The sequence below is a fragment of the Crinia signifera genome, chromosome 4 (assembly GCF_055691185.1).
Source record: "Crinia signifera chromosome 4, ASM5569118v1, whole genome shotgun sequence".
Taxonomy (NCBI): domain Eukaryota; kingdom Metazoa; phylum Chordata; class Amphibia; order Anura; family Myobatrachidae; genus Crinia; species Crinia signifera.
In genome coordinates this window covers 276019555-276039171 of record NC_139220.1, presented here as the reverse complement: position 1 = coordinate 276039171, position 19617 = coordinate 276019555, and the positions used below count along the sequence as shown (strand labels likewise).

The window sequence follows — 19617 nt, the reverse complement described above, 5'->3', positions numbered from 1 at the left end:
ATCAGCCACTCTCCAAGCTCTGCTAAATATTCCCATAAGACCATTATTCTTCATCGTCAGTGTATACAATCAAATCTCTATATGACGGCGTAAAATAAAAAAGGATGGAGACAGCTGTTCCACTGTATATGTATTCATTATTCCCAGGTGCATTGTAAAACATATATCACTACTAGGGATTGTTTCATTTAAATTAGAACTCGCCCACGTAGCCCCGTCATGTGTTACTGACTAATATGCAGAATGATTTGAATCATTCTCCTCTTATAGCCAGATTCCGGTTGTTCGAGCGATAGTAAAAAGGTCAACAATGACTAAGTCACCACCAATGGGTCAACAGTCAACAGGTCAAAAGGTTGGCAGGTACAAAAGGATCACACACAAAAGGTCTATGGAATGGAATAATCAATACAATGGAATTGAATAATCAATACAAAAATGGTTGACATTTTGGGTCTGATTCTGGATTGTTCGGTCCCAGGTGTATTTGCACCGGGACCGATGTTAAGTCTCTGCACATGCTTATATTCGCATATGCGCATGTAGAGGGCTCCTGTGCAGATGCATTCAGTGACTTTCATAGTCGCCAAGGTGTTCGGGAGGGTGTGGGCTGCCGTTCTCGGAGCCAGACAGCGCAAATAAGACTGACTTATATTTGCGAACAGGGAAAAAATCATTCCATGGTCAGCGAATGTGAGGTGAGGGTTTGGCACTGGGAGAGATGGCTAGGATGAAGATTAGGGTGAGAATAAAAAACAAAAAAGTGTGAACTTTTTGAACCCGGTAGACTGGTATCCCTGTCGACCTTTAGTGTCATCCTCTCGCACTTGTTGACCTTTGCTACATGTTGACCAATGAGTGTCAGCCTTTTCACTAATAAACCATACAAAGTTGGCTCTATTTCAACATTTCAGATTTTTTTTTTTTAAATAACTCAAAACAGTTCTACAATGGCCGAAAGCTAAAACTCAGTCGCCGACTATATGACCTTGTTTTGGAAATTTAGCTCTCATGTGTCAGTACTGGTTAAAGTGAAGGGGAACAAGGTGGAACTGAATTCCACCACTACAACAGTCCTGAACAGTAATTCCAACAGAAAAGCCTGTGTCAGCTGCTGCTTCTTCTGGCACAGTGTATGTGATATCATGCCATCACTGCCGCTGAGGTCAAGAAGATGAGCCACTAAGAGGAGCAGGCTCTGTGCTTGCTGAAGACAGGGTGAGAGGGGACTGGAGGAACTCAGAGGTGGGGAAACTGCTGGAGGGACACAGGGCATGGAGCTGCTGAGGGACATGGACAGCATACCCTCCAACATCTGTAGGGTTGAAATCGGTACACATTCGGGAAGGGGGCGTGACCACATGTTTAAGTGGGCGTGGTCACACACCCTTTCCGAAAGTGTTATTGTGCATTTTTTTTAATATACCCCCTATAGCGCAAACACACAGCACAGTGTATATACCCCCTAAAGCACACACAGAGTACAGTTTATTTACACAAAGCATGTCATCACATCCGTGACGTACCGTATCAAGGACAGCCCGCACCCGGCATGCTCAGCTCCCCAACGGTGCAGGGCCGGATGACGTCATGGCGGGCCCGGTCTCACTCACCGGGTACCATGTCACACGATTAGAGAGTGTGCCGGGCCCGCCCCCTCACTCGCCCATTGCTCCAGGACCTCATTGTATACCTAATGGCATTGTACACGCTATACAATATAAATAAAAGAGCACTGAATACATTACATAGGAAAATCGGATCGCATCGCACGGCTGTTACAATGGCCCATGCGATGCAATGCGATTTTCCTATGGTGCCGTACGTAAGAAACTTGGGTGCCGTAAAATGTTATGTGGTATAATGTGTAATTGTCATTACGGTGTATTCTTAATGTAAATGTGGTATAATGTGAATTGGTACTAGTATGTGGCCACGTCGTACATTTTTGGCGCACAATCCCTATTTTAAGAGTGTGTGTGTGGCAGGTCCATAACTAGGTGTGTGCCTAAGAGGCCCTACCTGGCGCAATGTGTAGAAGTGGCACTGTGTGGTGTAATGTGAATAACAGATACTACTTTGTTATGTAATGTGAATTGATGCGATTTTGTGACCGCTGTACCCAGGAAACCCCCCTGTCGGCGGCCCTGCACCCTAGTACCAGTTCTGTGCCCAGCCCAGCAGACCTTTTCCCATTTAAACATACAGTCACTGGCTGCTAAGAAATAAAATTCCTGTCCTTCTAGTCTTTCCCAATGCTTGGACATGTGCCTGCTGCTGCCGCATAGTAAAGTACACAGCGCCATCTAGAGGTAACATGACGTTACCTTATCAGATGGAATTCCACTGTTTAATGATTTCAGCCCCTATATTAGCAGTAATGCGGTAGTATCTTTGCATTACGGTAATAGAATATTCACAGCCGGAGTTGTGTGACTCCGCCATCTGCTGGTGGATGGTGGTAGCTTGTACCCCTGCGCTTGGCAGCCTGATTGGCTGACAGGTATCTCTACCTGTGATTGGTTGCCGGCACATGTTTGGTGCGGGTGTCATGGCGGCGCTGTAGCTGGCAGGCTCTTGAGTTATTCTTCTCCGCAATGGCCACGAATCTGGACGGTGGCTGCTCTTCTCATCACGTTGGGGGGCAGGGGAACCTGGGGTGTGACGCATGTTGTGCGGGAGCAGCCCCGGGGCTGCGGGAGACGGTGTCCGAGATGGATTTCCAGAGAGGTGCGTGTAGTTTACTGCAGGCTGCTCTTGCACTCAGGGCATCTGAACCCTAAACTGGGTCCTATGGCTGGGTTCTGCTGTCATCTTTAATTCCCCAGCAGCTGCGCAGCCACAGGTGAGAGCCCGGCCCCAGGGGCCCAAGTGTGATGTTGGTTCTGGCCTTTTCCTTGCACACTTTTGTGTCAAAATAGTAATCTGGGCACCAAACTGATCTGCGATCCCTAAATTAGAGACTTGGCTGTTTAGTGGCGATCTGGCACTTCCATCATTTTCAATTTACTTACAGATCGTGTTCTCCATAGGTTATGTGACTGTTTTGTACCCATGTTTATAATCTGATTGATACAGGTATCTGGTCAGCTGCTCTGTATGGAGATCTAGGCCAAGTCCAGCGCTTTATTGAGAAAGGAACAGACCCCAACCTGTCCGATAATTTTGGGTACACAGCGCTGGTGAGTGCTCCGAGCAATTTATTGACGTGAATTTGCATTTATAATCTGATATAAATGACACTAATTGTATAAAGCAGGGCCTTTATACCTCCCCATCAGTGCCACCAACCAGAAGAGAAAAGCCATCAGTACTGTGGGCTCCAAACCATCCCGGGTGTTGAAGCAGCGAAGCTTGGGGTGTAGGTGCATGCATCAGCCACTGAATGGTCTGTTCTAAGTGAACACACAGGCTAACTTTGTTTTTTACCTAATTAGGACAATATTGTGTACTTTGTTTTACCCTCTCTTTTCCACCTTTGCTATCATGCCGATGAACCACCAATGTCGGCACCATCGTTATTATGTGGGTGTCATCATTCTTCCGTCTCTCTTCCTTATCTAGCACTATAGCAGCCGACACGGGCATTTGCCAGTCTGCAGTTTTCTTCTTAGCAGTGGGGCTGACTGCAATGCTCAGACGCATGGGGGCAGCACCGCCTTGCACCGGGCAGCATACTGCGGCCACCTGAAAGTAGTAGAGCTGCTACTGAAGAGCGGAGCGGACCCGGCCAAGACGGACTCTGATGGGAGGACTGTGCTTCACAAGGTAAATGGTCACAATTCTAGAGTGTTCTTAATGCTTATGTTCATTATTGGATTTTTGCAAAGGAGTCATTCAGCCTACAGTGGGCACCAATAACAAAGGTTTTTTGCAGTTCGCCAGCAGTACTTGACCCTTAGTGGATTATTTATATATTTTTGAGGGGGTGGTGGGGTTATAAGACTGCAAATATATTTTCTAGCAGTATCTGCCATGCCATGGAATTCATTCAAAGAGTGCAGCGCCATCCATAGTATCCAGTCAGATGCTAGCTCATGAATGAACCTGCTGATTGGTTGGATTTTGTTAGTAGGTGCCATCGGGGACTCCTAGCGGAATCGGCAGTTAGGTTTTTTGTCTCTGAGGGAATAAGTAAGGATGTGCTAACCATTGTGTCAGTGTGTGATGCATTGTCCCCTCTATGGCCCAAGTCATAGATACTGTTATTTTGTGGGAATTGCAGAATTTATGCTGAGGTCTTCTCTCTGCTCCATAGGCAGCAGAAGGTGGTCACCCAGAGCTGTGTCGTCTTCTCTTAAAACATTGCAAAGCATTCTGGGACTTACAAGACTGCAGAGGCCAAACCGCTGCGGATCTGGCTCCATTCCATATGACTGATGTTTTCTCTCCCTAAATCTTCCTAGGTGAGTCCCATGTTGTCTGCAGCTCACATGCTACTTCATAGTTCCCATGTAGTCTGTAACTGAACAAAAACCATGGACTCTCAGCCCGTAAGGCAGGTCATGGTGAATGCAGTTGTTGGATCATGGCAATCGATCAGTAACGGACACCATATAGCAGGACCTGTTATGGGATGATGGGGGGGAATGTTGAGGAAACCCTGTTACAGTCACCACACACTACTGAATATGAGGATTAAGTGTTTTCATTGTCATTAATGTTTCCAATTTCCACACCCCTAGCCCCTGATTAGCTTAATACAAAATAACATATTACATCTTTGTCTATAGCTTCTATTACTTATTAATAACTCTACACCTTCACAATTTTCAGTCTTCCCCTCAGCAGAACACTGTGTTCGCGTAGAAATGCGTCTGTGGACGGAGCTTCCAGGTAGCCTCAGGAAACTACTGCAGAGCACTAGCCATGGAGGACGAGAAGTCCCTGTATCCGGACAGGGCCTCAGCTATATATATTATACTGGATGCTTTCTTGAAATAGTAATGTCCTTTGAAAAGAAATGGCACAATGACATGGCAGCAGTATGTGACCGGGCACATGGCCCACGGTAGTAAGGTGTCTGGTCGGGGATGACCCCAGGCTTCGCGGTGAGGTAACAGTGGTTAGGATGATGCGCCCTCAGCTTCCTGCTGCATCTCCTCTCTCTGCCCTTCCTTCTTCAATTCTGTAAGGTGAAACATACAGATATTATATTGTTTAGAACTTCTTTGTTATCTAAACTCCTGTCATCCAAAATATCAGGGATGGTGAATCTTCGGCCCTCCAGCTGTTGTTGAACTATATATCCCAGAATGCCCTGCAACAGTTTTAGAAAGGCTAAATTGCAAAACTGTAGCAGGGCATGATGCGATGTGTACTTCAGCAACAGCTGGAGGACTGAAGGTTCCCCATCACTGCAATAGATAATCTGCAAACAATACCTTTTCTGCACCCTTATGATTGACCAAAAAAAAAATGTACAAATCAGTTTTACTAAAGATTGATGGGTTAATTGTTTCAGACAATGGCAACAATGTTATCCCATACCCCACCAACTGCAAACCTCTATTGTAATGAATAGAGGCTTGCTGTCACAGCTTCAGCTCATAAGTACATAGGTTAGAAGTAATAGTATTTTTTTGCCAGAGGGTAATTTGCAAATTATCTTATTCGTTCGGTAGGAAGCACTATCAGTAGCGTGAAGATAGCTTAGCAAACCAACCCCAGAGGTGTAACACAAGTGCACACAGTGACTGTTTCTACTCCTCATCTCTGTTCATGTAACTACACATCTGTCTACTGCAAACAAAGTCAAATCACTGTTCATCTATTTTCTTCTTCAGGCATTCAAGTACGGATTAAACTGCGGTCTTTGGGCGCAGGTTGCTTTGAGCTGGTCTTTTATTTTGAATTTAAATAAGAAAATGGTGGAACACAGATTTATGTTCAGTGGTTGAGCACAATAGTAGATAATACTATAAGATGTTTATGGAAGGCTTAGTATTTGCATTGCAGTGACAGGTACACATTTAGGTAACAAAATTGTTTTATTTAGTAACAACTCATATTTAGTGCTGCACTTACCAATGAGGCATAAATAACACATGGGCAAGGTGACCATGTGTCCATAACTGGCACTTGTACATTTTATTCTGCTGGTACAGCATAAATGTGTAGCAATGCAATATATGAGGCAGCGTGAGTAGTGCGGCTGTGATATATACATACCCACAGTATAGTATGCTGCTCACCCTGTTCCCTAGCGGGAGGGGAAAGAAAAGGTATGAAGTATGTGAAAAGCAAGAATAGTAGTAGTACGTGTGTAACTAAGGGTTCTGCATATTACATGGAGTGCACTGCAATAAACAGGCAGGATCTTGGAGGTGTGTAGCACGCTGCTGCTGCTGCTCTGTGGTAGATGATTCATATACTTTCTGTGGGAGCACACAATAGTAATGAATGCCTATGCTGATAGACACTGCGCATCTATACTAGTCATAAATTCACATTCTAGGCCTGGGGTAGCCAACCCTAGTCCTCGAGAGCTACCAACAGTGCATGTTTTGCAGGTCTCCTCACAGAATCACAAGTGAGCTAATTAGCTCCATCTGTGTATCTTTTAAAATGTGTCAGTGATTAATGAGTGCAGCTGTGCAGCAGCTAGGTTGTCTGGAAAATGTGAACTGTTGGTAGCTCTCGAGGGCTTGGGTTGGCTACCACTGTTCTAGGCAGTCTAATGTTAGCCCCATGCTTTCTACGGTATGTGGCCCCTGGTGGTGACAATATCTACGTCAGCAGTCAATGGACGGTCGCTGATAGTCATTCTAGGTTGGCACCTAAGAATGGTCGACATACCCACTGACAGAAGCTTAAGGTCAACATAAGTTTTTCACTTTTTGGGGTGGGGTGGATTTTAAAAAAGTGCAACTAGGCGCCATGGCCATGTTGACATAGCAAAAGAAGTGAAAAACTCATGTCGACCATGACTAAAGCTTGTGTCGACGTTCGGTCAGTGTCTACCTAGTCACTGTTGATCTAGTGACTGTCGACCTAGACATTGTCTACCAGTAACCCTTGACTTTGCACTCTCCTCTGACATCAGGAAAGGAATGCTGTTTTATATTACAGTCATGAAATCTGTCATTTTTCGCTAGGAGTTTCCAAAACAAAGCAACGGTCTGGTTGCTACTGGTTATAGCATCTTATTTTCTACAGCACCAATATAAAAAAAAAAAGTTAATGCTGTACTGTCTGTTGAGCACCCCCTAGTGGCAGGTTAAGCGGTGTACACACTGACCAATATATTGACCATCCGTCAGTATGTACTTTACCAGCAGTATGTCTGTGAATGGAGCCTGCTGTGCAACACAGACAGTGACCGATAGATCAGCACTTTATTCTGTGTGATCTGCTGCCCACCCATACCCCCGCAACCAGAGCCGGTGGGGACTGATAGCTCCAAGTTGTGTCATCAGTACCGCCGGATCAAGTAGTGTTTACACAAAGCATGCTGCCTGATCTTGTAAATAGATTTACAAGTGAAGCAGAAAAACCCTGATGCATGTGTCTGTTTCACTAAGGTCTATGTAAATATATAGTAGCAGTCCTGGTACTACAGGAAGGACCCTGAATACCCGTTTGACTGTTTAGTGCACCTAAAACAAGTTCTAGTATTTTACAGACACAGAACCAAACCTCTTTATAGCAGAGGTATATGGGTACATAGGTCTTTATACAGGGTGAGGGTAAAAACCCTCCTACATTTTTAAGGTTAACAAAAAAAGGACATGGTAAAAGCTAGTCATAATTTTAGCACATAATGTAAATGTGCACATGATACAAGTCTCTGAACGCTTCGTCACTTGTGAGCAGAACAGTTTGTGGAAACATTCTGATAGATCTCCTCACAACATGCCATTAACTTCCCCCCAGGCACGTTCATTACGTTTCTGAACAACCATCACCGTATGGAACTGAATGGCTTTTAATTAGAGATGGGTGTGTTCGGATTTATCCAGATCTCAAAACATGATCTTATTGGCTATCTGCAGTCACATGTTTTGGCTTCAAAACCTGCGACAGCCAATCCAGGTTAATTAAAATCTGAATATCTCTACTTTTAATGTCTGAGAGGTTTTTACTCACCCTGTAGTTAATGCTTTGCTCTGGCATATGTGTAATGTGGGTAGGTGGGTATGAGCCATGTAAATCCGATTGGGTAGGACACTGAAAGGCAGCATAGGGATAGCAGAGATGTGTGGTAACATGGAGCAGAGGAAGATCTAATTTGGTGCATGATGGATGACTTCAGCTTGATCCTAGCACCAGGCACTGAGGGCTAGAGACTCTCCCTTTTCTGTAGATTACAGTGATAAGTCCATGGACACACTTCTTTTTTGGTGCAGGCGAAAGTGCAATACAAGACACAAAAGTGTTCACAACGCACATACGTGGTGTGGAATAGAAAGATTACTACCACCAGCAACGATACTTAAAGGGAATCTGTCACAGTGATGTATATTGCACTGGTCTAGCTGCTCATGGTTTGCATCTCCACATACAGTGGACACACAGCATGTACTGGTTACACTAAAGGGTTATACAGCAATGTGGCCTAAGCCAATGATTGAGACTAGTCTACTGGGAACCATGGTGCCTGGAATGTATGATTTTCTCCCAATAGGCTGCATTATAGATCAGCATAGAAACCAACTTCACATAAGAGACGTTTATTATCCTTTTAATGCAACTTTTCTACTTGTTAATATGCTTTATAGATTGTTTTAGATTCATGAGAGATTCCCTTCAAGATACTCAATGCAATGGATGCTCTTGCAGCAAGCAGAGGGGATGAGCCAGCTTGGGAGTACTGCCTTTTGTGGAGAAGCAACATCAAGCACAGCGAGATAATAATCTGGATGTATAGTTACCTCAACATTTACCAGCATGAGCCGCTATTAGCTGACACTCTCAATTGTGCCCATAACGGCAGTGTTGATTAGAAGTGCTGGAAATAGACAGGGTTAGAGAGTTGAATAAGGTAAACTTCAGAAGGGAAGGGTATACCGCCCCCTGTCTGGGCCACCCACAGTATAGTCACTGCATAGTCCCTCATTCTGTACATGGGAACAAAGGAAAGTATCCCTGCTTAGGTCTCCCTCCTACTCACTGAGCTCATGGGGCATGTGACCATAGCACATATACTTACTATAACCAAAAGGATTAATGTGAACAAACCAATGTGGTTAGCAGTGGTTCTGTGCGTAAGAGTATACCTCCGTCACATGGCCAGGAACCGAAACAATACTAGCTCAGTTGGGTGGGAAAGCTGAACTAGATATAAGACCATTTTTATTTGGGGGGAGGGAGGGGAGACCCCATTGAACCCAGTTGTAGGAGTGTATTTTTTTTTCCAAGGTGGAACGGGTCCTGAACTTTATGTCCAAAGTTACTATCCACATGCATAGTAAATGATGAAAGTTGAAAAAATAAAAAGAAACTCTTGTCAACCGTATTTATATTGACCCATTGACTGTCAGTTTATCATCTGGTACCAGTGTACCCTTAGCTTGCTCATAGCCTGGCCAGGCAAGTGGCACACATTCATTAGAAACAAGATTGACTTTACTGTTCTTGCATAATTTAGGAAATGAAATATAACATCTGATTGGCTGCTATGGACTACAGGGCTTATTAATAACATCTGACAGGCTGCTAAAGTATATAGATGATTGTAGCAAGGTGGTATAGAAGTTCCTACCTCTTGCACTCTGCACAGGTAAAATAATTCATTTGTCAAAGTTAGAGAGCCTTAATCTATAACTTAACTTATAAATAATAACATGCAAGTTGTTTACAGTGCTTATACTTATTAAATATGTTACTAAAATAAGTGTTGTGTTGGTCTGATTAGCACAGAGGGTGATGTGTGTGCTAATGAAGCGCAGGCTGTGTGTTGGTCTCATTAGCACAGGCTGTGTGTTGGTCTCATTAGCACAGGGTGTGTGTCCTTAGCACAAGCCCTGCGTCTAGTCCTGTACCTGAGCCAGTATTCTTGTCATTCAGTAGCTGCATCTGGCTGTTGGGAAATATCTTCAGCTCTATGCTATCTGGAGACTGGGCACTGGTGTGTGAGGTCCGTATGGCGTTCAGGTACTGCAGCCGGGAAACCTACATTGAGTGCAACAGCAATAATCAGAGACCTTAAATACTACTCCAGTCATATAGTACCATCAGCATCAGCCTACAATACATAACAGGTTTGGGTACTTGTGTAAATCCACGGCGGCACCTTACGCTACGCTGTCAGCGTAGCCCAACAGCAGCCTATCACAGTCAGCGTAATGTCCCCGCAGCAGCCCTGCATAGTCAGTGTAGTGTCCCCTTCAGGCAGTGTAGTCACCGTACTCTCCCTGGCAAGTCTAGTGTGCGCCACACACAGCACCAATAACCGATCCCCTGCGCTGGCGGACGCCGGCGGAGAGGTGCTCCATCTGCCGCAGACGCACGAGCGTCTCATATTCTTGTGCGTCTCATTCATTCTTGTGGCAGGGCATGGCAATCCTGCCCGTGTCCACTTCAGGAAGACGGTTGGGGGTTTGGTAGCCTGTGCGTCTCTTGCACAAAGGGGGGGGGGGGGGGGTTGTGCGCAAGTGCGTCTCATGCACAATAATGGACGTATTTGCCAGTGCTCCATTTTACATACTGGCAAATGCCTCCATTTCAAACCCCCACTATCCACTCCAGCCCGAAGCGAGGGTACGCGTCCTACCGACCTCTTCATACCCCCACTAGCCCCATTGGCATGGAATTCATTATATAAAAAGTGTGGACTGAGTCCGAAGCGTGGTGAGCGGATGTGTAATATGCATCCCCTCGCGGGTCTCGCCATTTTACACGTGCGCTCGCCACGCTTCGGGCTAACTACACTTTATAAAATCAACAACGTGGATAGTGGGGGTATGAACAGGTCGGGAGAACGCGTACTGTGGGGCACGCTGCGCTCGCCACGCTTCAGGCTGGTGTGGATAGTGGAGGTGTTTCAGGAACACATTCACACCTGTCATGTCATCCATCTGAAACAATGATGACCCGTTAACTGGCAAATGGATTTTACGCTAACTGCATAAGCTCCGGTTACCCGTAACCATACACACAGTCGCAGGGACGCTAACTACGCTGGCCGCAGGAACACTACGCTGATTCTGACACAGGCACTACGCTGACTACGTAACTGCCGCCGTGAAACTACACCAGGTAGTACCCAGGTTTGGTCTTCACACTTTAATCCCAATTATTATTTTCATAGCAGACCCACACCGATCAGCCCACAGACACCAAAAGGTCAACATTAATTTTTCACTTTTTTTTTTTTTTTTGTTTGGTGCCGATGTTGACATCTGAGCGTGTGGACCCTGATATAGTGTACCATGTGTCCTTGCCATGCTTCATAGCCCACATGGCTATAAAGCATGAAGGAAAAAAAACTTAGACATTGTCCATCAGCCATCCTGACACCATCACGCTAATGGAGTTATAACAAAACACTGCACACTTTTACAAACCAAGCAACTACAAGATATTTTCTGAAGCAGTCACCTATTAGTGCTCACTCTAGAACCCTGCACCTTATCAGTGAGAGAGGCATATCATTTTAAGTGGCAAATTTGACAGTAGCTTCAGAGATACATCACATATAATATTTTGCCTGCCATGATTAAAATATGCCCTCCTCACTGGTGCTAGAGTGGGCACTACGTATCACAGGAGGAATGGTGGTACGGTGGTTAACATTGCTGCCTCACAATTCAGGGGTTTGATTCTGATGCAGTGCCTGTCTGTATGGAGTCTCCATGTACCTCCTGTATGTGAATGAGTTTTCTCTGGGTTCTTCCATCTATATTTCATTATTACAGATGGCAGGAGACTACAGCAAGGGTAAAATAGCCAGTGCTGACACTGTTTCCATTACTGTATGTAGAATAAGTCAGTACAATGGCACTCTACTGGCCTATTATACATACACCAATGCTCTGCCACTGTACTGGCCTGTTATACATACAGCAATGCTCTACTACTGTACTGGCCTGTTATACATACACCAATGCTCTGCCACTGTACTGGCCTGTTATACATACAGCAATGCTCTACTACTGTACTGGCCTGTTATACATACACCAATGCTCTGCCACTGTACTGGCCTGTTATACATACAGCAATGCTCTACTACTGTACTGGCCTGTTATACATACAGCAATGCTCTGCCACTGTACTGGCTTTTATATACAGCAATGCCAATGCTCTGCCATTGTACTGGCCTAGTATATGTACAGCAATTCCAACGCTCTGGCACTGTACTGGCCTAGTATATATGTAGAGCAGGGATGGGGAACCCTCGACCCTCCAGCTGTTGTTGAACTACACATCCCAGCATGCGCTGCTAAAGTTTTGTTATTCGACCATGCTAAAAGTGTTGCAGAGAATGCTGGGATGTGTAGTTCCACAACAGCTGGAGGGCCAAAGGTTGCCTATCCATGATGTAGAGCAATGCCAACACTCTGCCATTGTACTGGCCTGTTATTCATGATAGGAATGTAGTGTACACATTACATTTTAACCCAGGCATGTCCAAACTAAGGCCCTCCAGCTGTTGTGAAACTACAAGTCCCATCATGCCTTGCCACAGTTTTGCTATTAGGGAATGCTAAAACTATGGCAAGGCTGCCATAGTTTTAGCGTTCCCTAATAGCAAAACTGTGTAAGGCATGATGGGACTTGTAGTTTCACAACAGCTGGAGGGCCTTAGTTTGCACATGCCGGTTTTAACCCATTTTGCAAAGACAACAGCGAGGTTGCCATTTTTGGATGTTTATTGGAGACGTGCAAGACTGCAGCAGTTACTATGCAGAGACACTATGCTCTCACCTTTACTATTTGTAGGTCAGACAGGGCCCTCACAGAATAATCTGGACAGTAGGAGCCAGAGTCTTGAGATTCACTCAGATGGGGGCTGGAAGGAGAGTGGTGACCTGTACAGGGATGGGAAAGCAGCAAGAACAGGTTATTCTGTATTTATTATTATTTATACAGATTCAACCAGGACATGTACTACCAAGCCTACTTACACCTACAGCACTCATAGAATGCTCTCACCTATTAAGCCGGGGCTGAGTGCAGCAACACCATAGTAAGTAAATGCCCCATTTTCAAACCTGAGACCTTCCTTCCCAATCTCCACCTGCACCCGGCCCTGATAAACCAAGAAGAACAGAGTAAGCTCACTGAAGCACAGGTCTATAAAGCAATGATTTTCTATTGCTAACCTGCAGAATGAGAATAAAGTAATCCACTGGCTGGCTGCGCAGGTACAGGTAGTGCTCTGGGGCCAGGCGGTCGCTGTCATCAAACTTCACCTCCTGCGTCACCCCCGGGAGTTTCAGCAAGTGCAGGAGCACCTTCTCCGACATACGGGAATGACTGAAGAGATCCACTTCTGCCGATAAACAGTCAGATAATCATTATGTTTTATATCATGGTGACATGGATGACTATGCTGTTAGCTTACCCAATTGTGTACTGTAATATAATGATAGGTGTAGGTGAGAATAAAGCTGGTGTAGTTGCCTGACCAGGCTCAGACAATAGGGCAGATGTATTAAGCCTGGTGAGGAGATAAAGTGGAAGGATATAAAGCACCAGCCAATCAACTGTTTTTGAAAAATGGCAGTTGGAAGTTGATTGGCTGGTGCATTATCTCTTCACCCGGCTTAATACATTTACCCCATTATGCTGCATGCACAAAAGAGTCCTAAAGCAGCCATGTTGCCCTGCCCATGAAGAGTCATATCACATGGGAAGTTTGGTTAGGTGACTGGCTATGAGGGGAAAGGTAGCTGTAGAGACAGAAGCATACCCTGTGACAGGAAGCGCTGGGTGGCCAGCAAGAGCTGGGGTGAGATTTTCACTTTGTCCATCTCAGAAGTTTTGAAAAAGGACAGATCCTCCCCTCCACGGGGTATTGGGACCGGCTGCACTTTGGGGTGTTTCTTCTTTACAGTCTGCCCTAAATGAAGAACATAAAAGACAAAAGTCACAAAGCAATCTGTGATGGCCTCGAAAGAGAATGTTCCTTTTAGTACTCTGCACCTTTTAGAACTCATGCAGTTCCTCTTCCTGCCTGGGGAAGTGCTCTCTGCTTTGGGGCTTCTAGCAGAGTCTTGGCTGTATGTCAGCACCGAGTTGAAGATGTATTAAGCTTGTTGAAGTGATATAGTGGAAGGTGATAACTCCGCAGCCAATCAGCTCCTTACTGTCATTTTTCAAACCCAGTTTGTAACTTGACAGTCAGGAGCTGATTGGCTGCTGTGTTATCACCTTCCACTTCACCAAGCTTAATTAATCTCCCCCCCCCCCGAGATACAAACCAGACTGTGCTAGAAGCACCAGAGCAGAGCCACACACCCCAGGCAAGAAAGGGGAACTGCACTAGGGATGGTCATCGTTGTCATTGCCATCAATGGCAATAGTGCATCTGGTCATCAATGGTTGTATACCAAGCAATATTACAGATCACCCCTTGGAGAAAAACAAAACTATTCAGTTATGCTTGCCATCCATGGAAAACTATTCTACATCACCCATAAACCATGGATGTTTTTGAATCATCGATGGTAAATGATCATCGGGAAAGTGTGCAGGTTTTGAAAGGTGCAGAGTGCTAGAATGAGCACTAGAGAAGTGAACCAGCCACAGTAATAACTAGGCACATAAAGATGTATGCAATCATTTAGGAAACAGGGCCAAAACAGACTTCAGGGGCACTTGGGACATTTATTTTATATTTGAGCCTCATATACACCAAAACATTATGGCTTGGTCATTATGACTACATGACTTAATTCGGTACTTGTTTCCTAGAACGGCCACAATCGCGGGCATCGTGTACCTTAAAGTTAAGGTACACGATGCCCGCGATGGACCCGATTTCCTTTGAAATCAGGTCCATTTTGCCGGCAAAGGCAAAATCGTGGGCATCGCATCTGTCGCGGCCGTTAATATTGCCCCCGACGCGATGCCCGCGATTTTGCCATAGGCTTCAATGTTAAAATAGTTTTTAACATTGAAATCGGGAGCATCGCGTCGGTCTTGTGCCATTATAATGGCACAAGATGAGATGGACTTGATTAAGTCCATCTCACATAGGAAACAATGTGAAATGGGCCAATATGACCCATTTCACATTGTATATGGCCCCGTCGTCACCCCACGATTGACGCGAACCCGAAGCATGGCGAGCGGCGGCGGTGCGCCACCTCCGACCTTTTCATACCCCTACTATCCACGTCGGCGTGGAGTTGAGAATATAAAGTGACGCTCGCCACACTTTATATTCTCAACTCCACGCCGACGTGGATAGTAGGGGTATGAAAAGGTCGGAGGACGCGCACCGCCGCCCCTCACGGGCTCGCTGCGCTCGCCACGCTTCGGGTTCGCGTCAATCGTGGGGTGGCGTTGAGGGTCTAACATTGGGGGTCTAGGGAATATTTTACATTGAATCCAATGTAAAATCGGGTCCCAGGGACCCTATTCACATTTGATTCAATTAAAAAATCGCGTCGGTCGCATCGCATGCGATGCGACCGGCGCGATTTTTCCGACACGACCACCCCGATGCAAATCGGTGTAGCCGTGCTAGGAAACAAGTACCCTTAATTCGCTTCAGCATATGTATAAGAAAAGTCACAATAAACCAAGTGTGTGTATTGTGCAAACTAGCAATAACTGTGCTGTGTTCTGTATACGACTGTAGGAAACTTGTACTTTGTGAAACATCATGCACTTATACAGCCCGTTTTACAGATAATATGGGAGACATTTAAGGTGGTAACCAAGGCTGGCTTCATACAAGCAGTATAGTACTCAGCCATAGAAGCTGTTGTATAGCTCCATAAGGGAAAGTGCACAGTGGACATTACGTGTGGAGCACACAATATTCTCATGTGACCTGGAACATAATTATCCCTTTCACTGTAGCGTGTGACTGCAGCGACCTCAGCATAGAACACTTTCTGGCTAGGAAAGTTTTGCATTGTGGAACGCCTTGGTTATAGGAAGCTCAAATTGGTTGTGAATATCACCATTCATGAATACATTTCAGTCAAGGGCTGTCATGTGCCTTACCAAAGAAGCAGTACGCCCTAGGACCTATTCACAGCTACAAGAAATATGACCTTTTAGCCACCCATAACCATGTTCCTCACTGTCAGTAATCATACGTCTTCCACCACCTCATTACTGAAGCCGCCAAAGGGCTGTATGACCTGTAGGAAGCATGTCACACAGACCCTTGTGACTGGTGATTACATGACCAGAGAATACCATCTACTCCTTACTGTAGTCTTCTGATTCATCCAGGATCTCTGACTTTATGATCTCTTCAATGACATCCTCCAGCGTAACTAGGCCAATGACCTCATAGAATGGGTCTCCTTCTCCTTCATTGTTCACCTTCTGTACAATAGCCAGGTGTGACTTACCTGTGGAGATAATACACACACGTAAAACAGGTGATAAATGTGGGAATGACCAAAGGACAAGCATTCAGCAGGTAAAAGGGCCCCAATCAGACAGAAGCCAAAAACCTGGGATTGTTGCTGTGAACAGGCATTGATCTGGGTCCAAGTTATGTCAGGTTGACAGCCCTGGGTCCTGTGACCTTGCAACCGAACAGGGTTATTTACAGAACTAGCAACTCAGGTCAATGTCTTAGCTCCTGTCTTCAATGTATGACCCTGGTCATGCTTAAAAGGAGCGGATTGGCAGGATACAGTAGCGCTTGGAAATTACATCATCAACCTCCAACTGTAAGTTGGAAGACCAGAGTCTGATGTAAAGGTGGCAACCCGGGAAGAACAAGTAAAAAAAGCCCCAGTTTCAACCCTTGCTTAGTGTTCTGGGTCTGAGCGGGGTTGAAGCTGGAGCTTTATGTCCAGATGCACAAAACCTTTTAAGTGATGAAATGGAGAGTGATAAACAACCAATCAGCTCCTAACTTCCATGTCCCAGACTGTGTTTGAAAAATGTCAGGCAGGAGCGGATTGGAAGCTTAGTGCATCTGGCCCTATGTCTGAAAGGTGTATAGGTCACTCTGAAAACCGAGATTTACATGCTGCTGAATTGGTCCTAGCATTGCAGTCATTGGCACATGTGCCTTAGGTGCGAGGTAAAGGGGTGTGAGGATTTGACCCTGTATTTGCCTTCACCATATCTGGATGCTAATTCATGAATCCTGCGCAATTGCTCTTAAATATTTTGACATTGCCCTACAGGCTACTAACCATCCTGCTTCATAGATATGTCCCCCACTAACTCTGAAATATGCTTTCCACCATTACTTTGTTGAATTCTCGAAACAGGGGGCACAATAACCAGCATGTGCAATGCACTCATATATACACACACATTCCGGTCATATACAGAGTGCCCTCACCCTTCTTGAACTCATCCAGCACAGCATCCAACTTGGTGTCACTGAACACGAAGTGGACGGGGTGACTGTAGAAACGGGTAATGGTGCTCAGGGGCGTGCAGTCATCGGGATCTACAAAGGCCAAGTCTTTCACATAGAGGATGTCCACAATGTTGGAGCGCTCATTCTCATACACGGGGATACGGGTGTAGCCACTCTCCATGATACTGGACATGGTGCTGAAGTCCAAAAGGGCATCGCTGGCTAGCATGAAGCAGTCACTCACAGGTGTTAGGATATCTTCCACAGTTCTGTTCCTTAGTGCACCCTTGCTGAATTCATCCCTCACTAACTCACTGTAGGGGTCCCCACATCTGGCCATCTCTAGGATTCTCAGTCTCATGCGACAGCAGCTAGGATCCTGCCCAAACATCATCTCCAGGAGCCAGGATAGGGGAAATGAAATAGGCCCAGCGACAAGCAAAAAAAATTGGGTGAGCCAAAGGCACTTGGATGCCAACCAAGGACCCCAGCGGGAACTGATGGCAGCTGGCATGGCCTCACCAGCAATTAGGAGCAGTCCAGCTGCTGCAAAGATGGCAACCGCCACCGAGCCGGTGGCGTGGTACAGCAAGACAGCTACAGCTGAATGGGTGATGCAGGAAAGGGACACCAGGGAAATAAGGGTATAACCACCCCATCGAGTCCTGATGTAATCCAGATGATTGGCCACCAATCTTTCGGAGGGGGATCCCCAGTCCTTAAGGAGATCTAGTTCTGGAGGCTCTAGGATTAGGGTGCTGAGCTGGAGGCCGCGGAGGAGGCCAGACAGCAGCACACACAGGACAATTAGGAAAGCCAGCAGCCAAATGGCCAAGTAGCTGTCATTGGGACTAATGTAGTCCTGATTCCTGGTGTTATGGGGGAAAAGGACACATTGCTGCTGCTCTGACCCGACCCCGGCCGGCTGCTCCTCATCATCCCCAGACACCGTGATTACCGTGTCCCCCCCTGTGTACTGGGCCCAGCCGCCCCCCTGCCGGATACACAGGGGGTACAGGAGGCCTCTGTCCCCCCTGACCTCATCCTCAGCCTGCACCGTGACAAGGCCCGAGTGCTCACTGCACACCATGAACTCCTTCAGCAGCTTCAGGGGCGGGTCCGCTGCGGGGGTGCAGTTCTGGGCCCCGGGGGCCCCAATGGACAGCCAGGGCCAGGTGTCATTTCGTAATTCCGAGCCATAGAGGCGGAGACGGAACATGGAGCCCGGGCGAGCCCTGATCACCCCTCCGTGCATGGACGCCCCGGCTCCATCCTCCAGCCGCAGCCCAAGCACCCGGGCCTGATCAACGGCTTCCCCTGCCAGCGGCGACACTCGCGTTACCCCGAGTCCAGCTAATAGCAGCAGCCGCACAGTCGCAGCGGCCATGTTCGTGGAGGCAAAGCCGCCCGCCCACTAAGGAAGCGTCCAATTGCCGGCGACCGCAGGAGTTCAGAACATCCAATAGGGAGCACGCTGGGCTCTACCGACCAATAGTAAGCGGGAGGCACGGACGGTGGGTGGAACTACGGCTGAGCAGTTGTAAACAAGGAGGGAGCCGAGGGCTACTTAACCCTTACTCTGCCGAGAGACACCGGCTGCCCACTTCCCAGTAAACGACCTGAGGATACAGGAGTATGGGGGCTTATCCCGTCCCCGTACTCTTGGTTCCTGTATGCAGTCACCCAGCCATCTCGCGCATGCATGGGCTCGTATCCATCCGCATTCCGCACATTCCAAGGAGTGGGGTCATGCAGCAGCCGCACACAGCACCAGGCTTCCTGTGCCTGAGCAGAGGCTGCTGAGCCAGAGGGCAGTACAGGGGTCATAGACTGCAGACAATTAATGGTTAAATCAAATTAAGTAAGGTACAAAAATAAAGGCCTTGGAGTGAGAACGTGGATAGAGATGAAATACCAGCCAATCAGCTCCTAACTGTCATGTTAGAAGCAGCATTTGGTACTTTATCTCTGTGAACATTATCTCTCTTCAAAGCTTTGTAAATAAAGTACTATGGCACCTGTGCTGAAGCATGGACATCCTTAAAACCTGAACTTTAAATCGCAGCATTCAGTATTCTCACAAGCCTGTATACTGGTGTTTAAGGTCACCTTCCTGTTATTTCTGTGCAATATCACCATCTACTGCAGGAAGACCAGTCCATCAA

The 19617-nt window shown here is 46.4% G+C and overlaps 2 protein-coding genes across 3 annotated transcripts; one reads left to right on the top strand and one right to left on the bottom strand.

Annotated features, from left to right (window-relative positions):
• Window positions 1-2475: 2475 nt before the first annotated feature.
• Window positions 2476-9835, top strand: ANKRD39 (ankyrin repeat domain 39). Its single transcript, XM_083184621.1, has 5 exons — window positions 2476-2730; window positions 3079-3182; window positions 3565-3768; window positions 4259-4406; window positions 4777-9835. Exons 1-4 carry the CDS (start codon window positions 2598-2600, stop codon window positions 4394-4396), a joined length of 579 nt encoding a protein of 192 aa, XP_083040747.1. The 5' UTR covers window positions 2476-2597; the 3' UTR covers window positions 4397-4406; window positions 4777-9835.
• CNNM3 (cyclin and CBS domain divalent metal cation transport mediator 3) lies at window positions 4633-18879 on the bottom strand. 2 transcript variants are annotated; one of them, XM_083184620.1, is made up of 9 exons: window positions 17432-18879; window positions 16335-16478; window positions 13856-14005; window positions 13266-13435; window positions 13096-13192; window positions 12868-12971; window positions 9984-10113; window positions 8874-8950; window positions 4633-5128 (listed from the first exon to the last, which is right to left on the bottom strand). In XM_083184620.1, the coding sequence occupies exons 1-8, from the start codon at window positions 18837-18839 to the stop codon at window positions 8901-8903; spliced, it is 2253 nt and encodes a 750-aa protein (XP_083040746.1). In that variant the 5' UTR covers window positions 18840-18879; the 3' UTR covers window positions 4633-5128; window positions 8874-8900. The 2 variants fall into 2 exon arrangements, with proteins under 2 accessions (XP_083040746.1, XP_083040745.1); XM_083184619.1 differs by lacking the exon at window positions 8874-8950.
• Window positions 18880-19617: the final 738 nt, after the last annotated feature.

Excerpts from the sequence above, each read along its gene's own strand:
- ANKRD39 (XM_083184621.1), top strand. The coding sequence starts at position 2,598 with ATGGCCACGAATCTGGACGGTGGCTGCTCTTCTCATCACGTTGGGGGG. Across the intron at positions 3,183-3,564 it reads ATTTTGGGTACACAGCGCTG|CACTATAGCAGCCGACACGG; the intron begins GTGAGTGCTCCG and ends TTCCTTATCTAG. Across the intron at positions 3,769-4,258 it reads GGAGGACTGTGCTTCACAAG|GCAGCAGAAGGTGGTCACCC; the intron begins GTAAATGGTCAC and ends TCTGCTCCATAG.
- CNNM3 (XM_083184619.1), bottom strand. The coding sequence starts at position 18,839 with ATGGCCGCTGCGACTGTGCGGCTGCTGCTATTAGCTGGACTCGGGGTA. Across the intron at positions 16,479-17,431 it reads GCTGGATGAGTTCAAGAAGG|GTAAGTCACACCTGGCTATT; the intron begins GTGAGGGCACTC and ends TTATCTCCACAG. Across the intron at positions 13,436-13,855 it reads CCAGCGCTTCCTGTCACAGG|AAGTGGATCTCTTCAGTCAT; the intron begins GTATGCTTCTGT and ends GTTTATCGGCAG.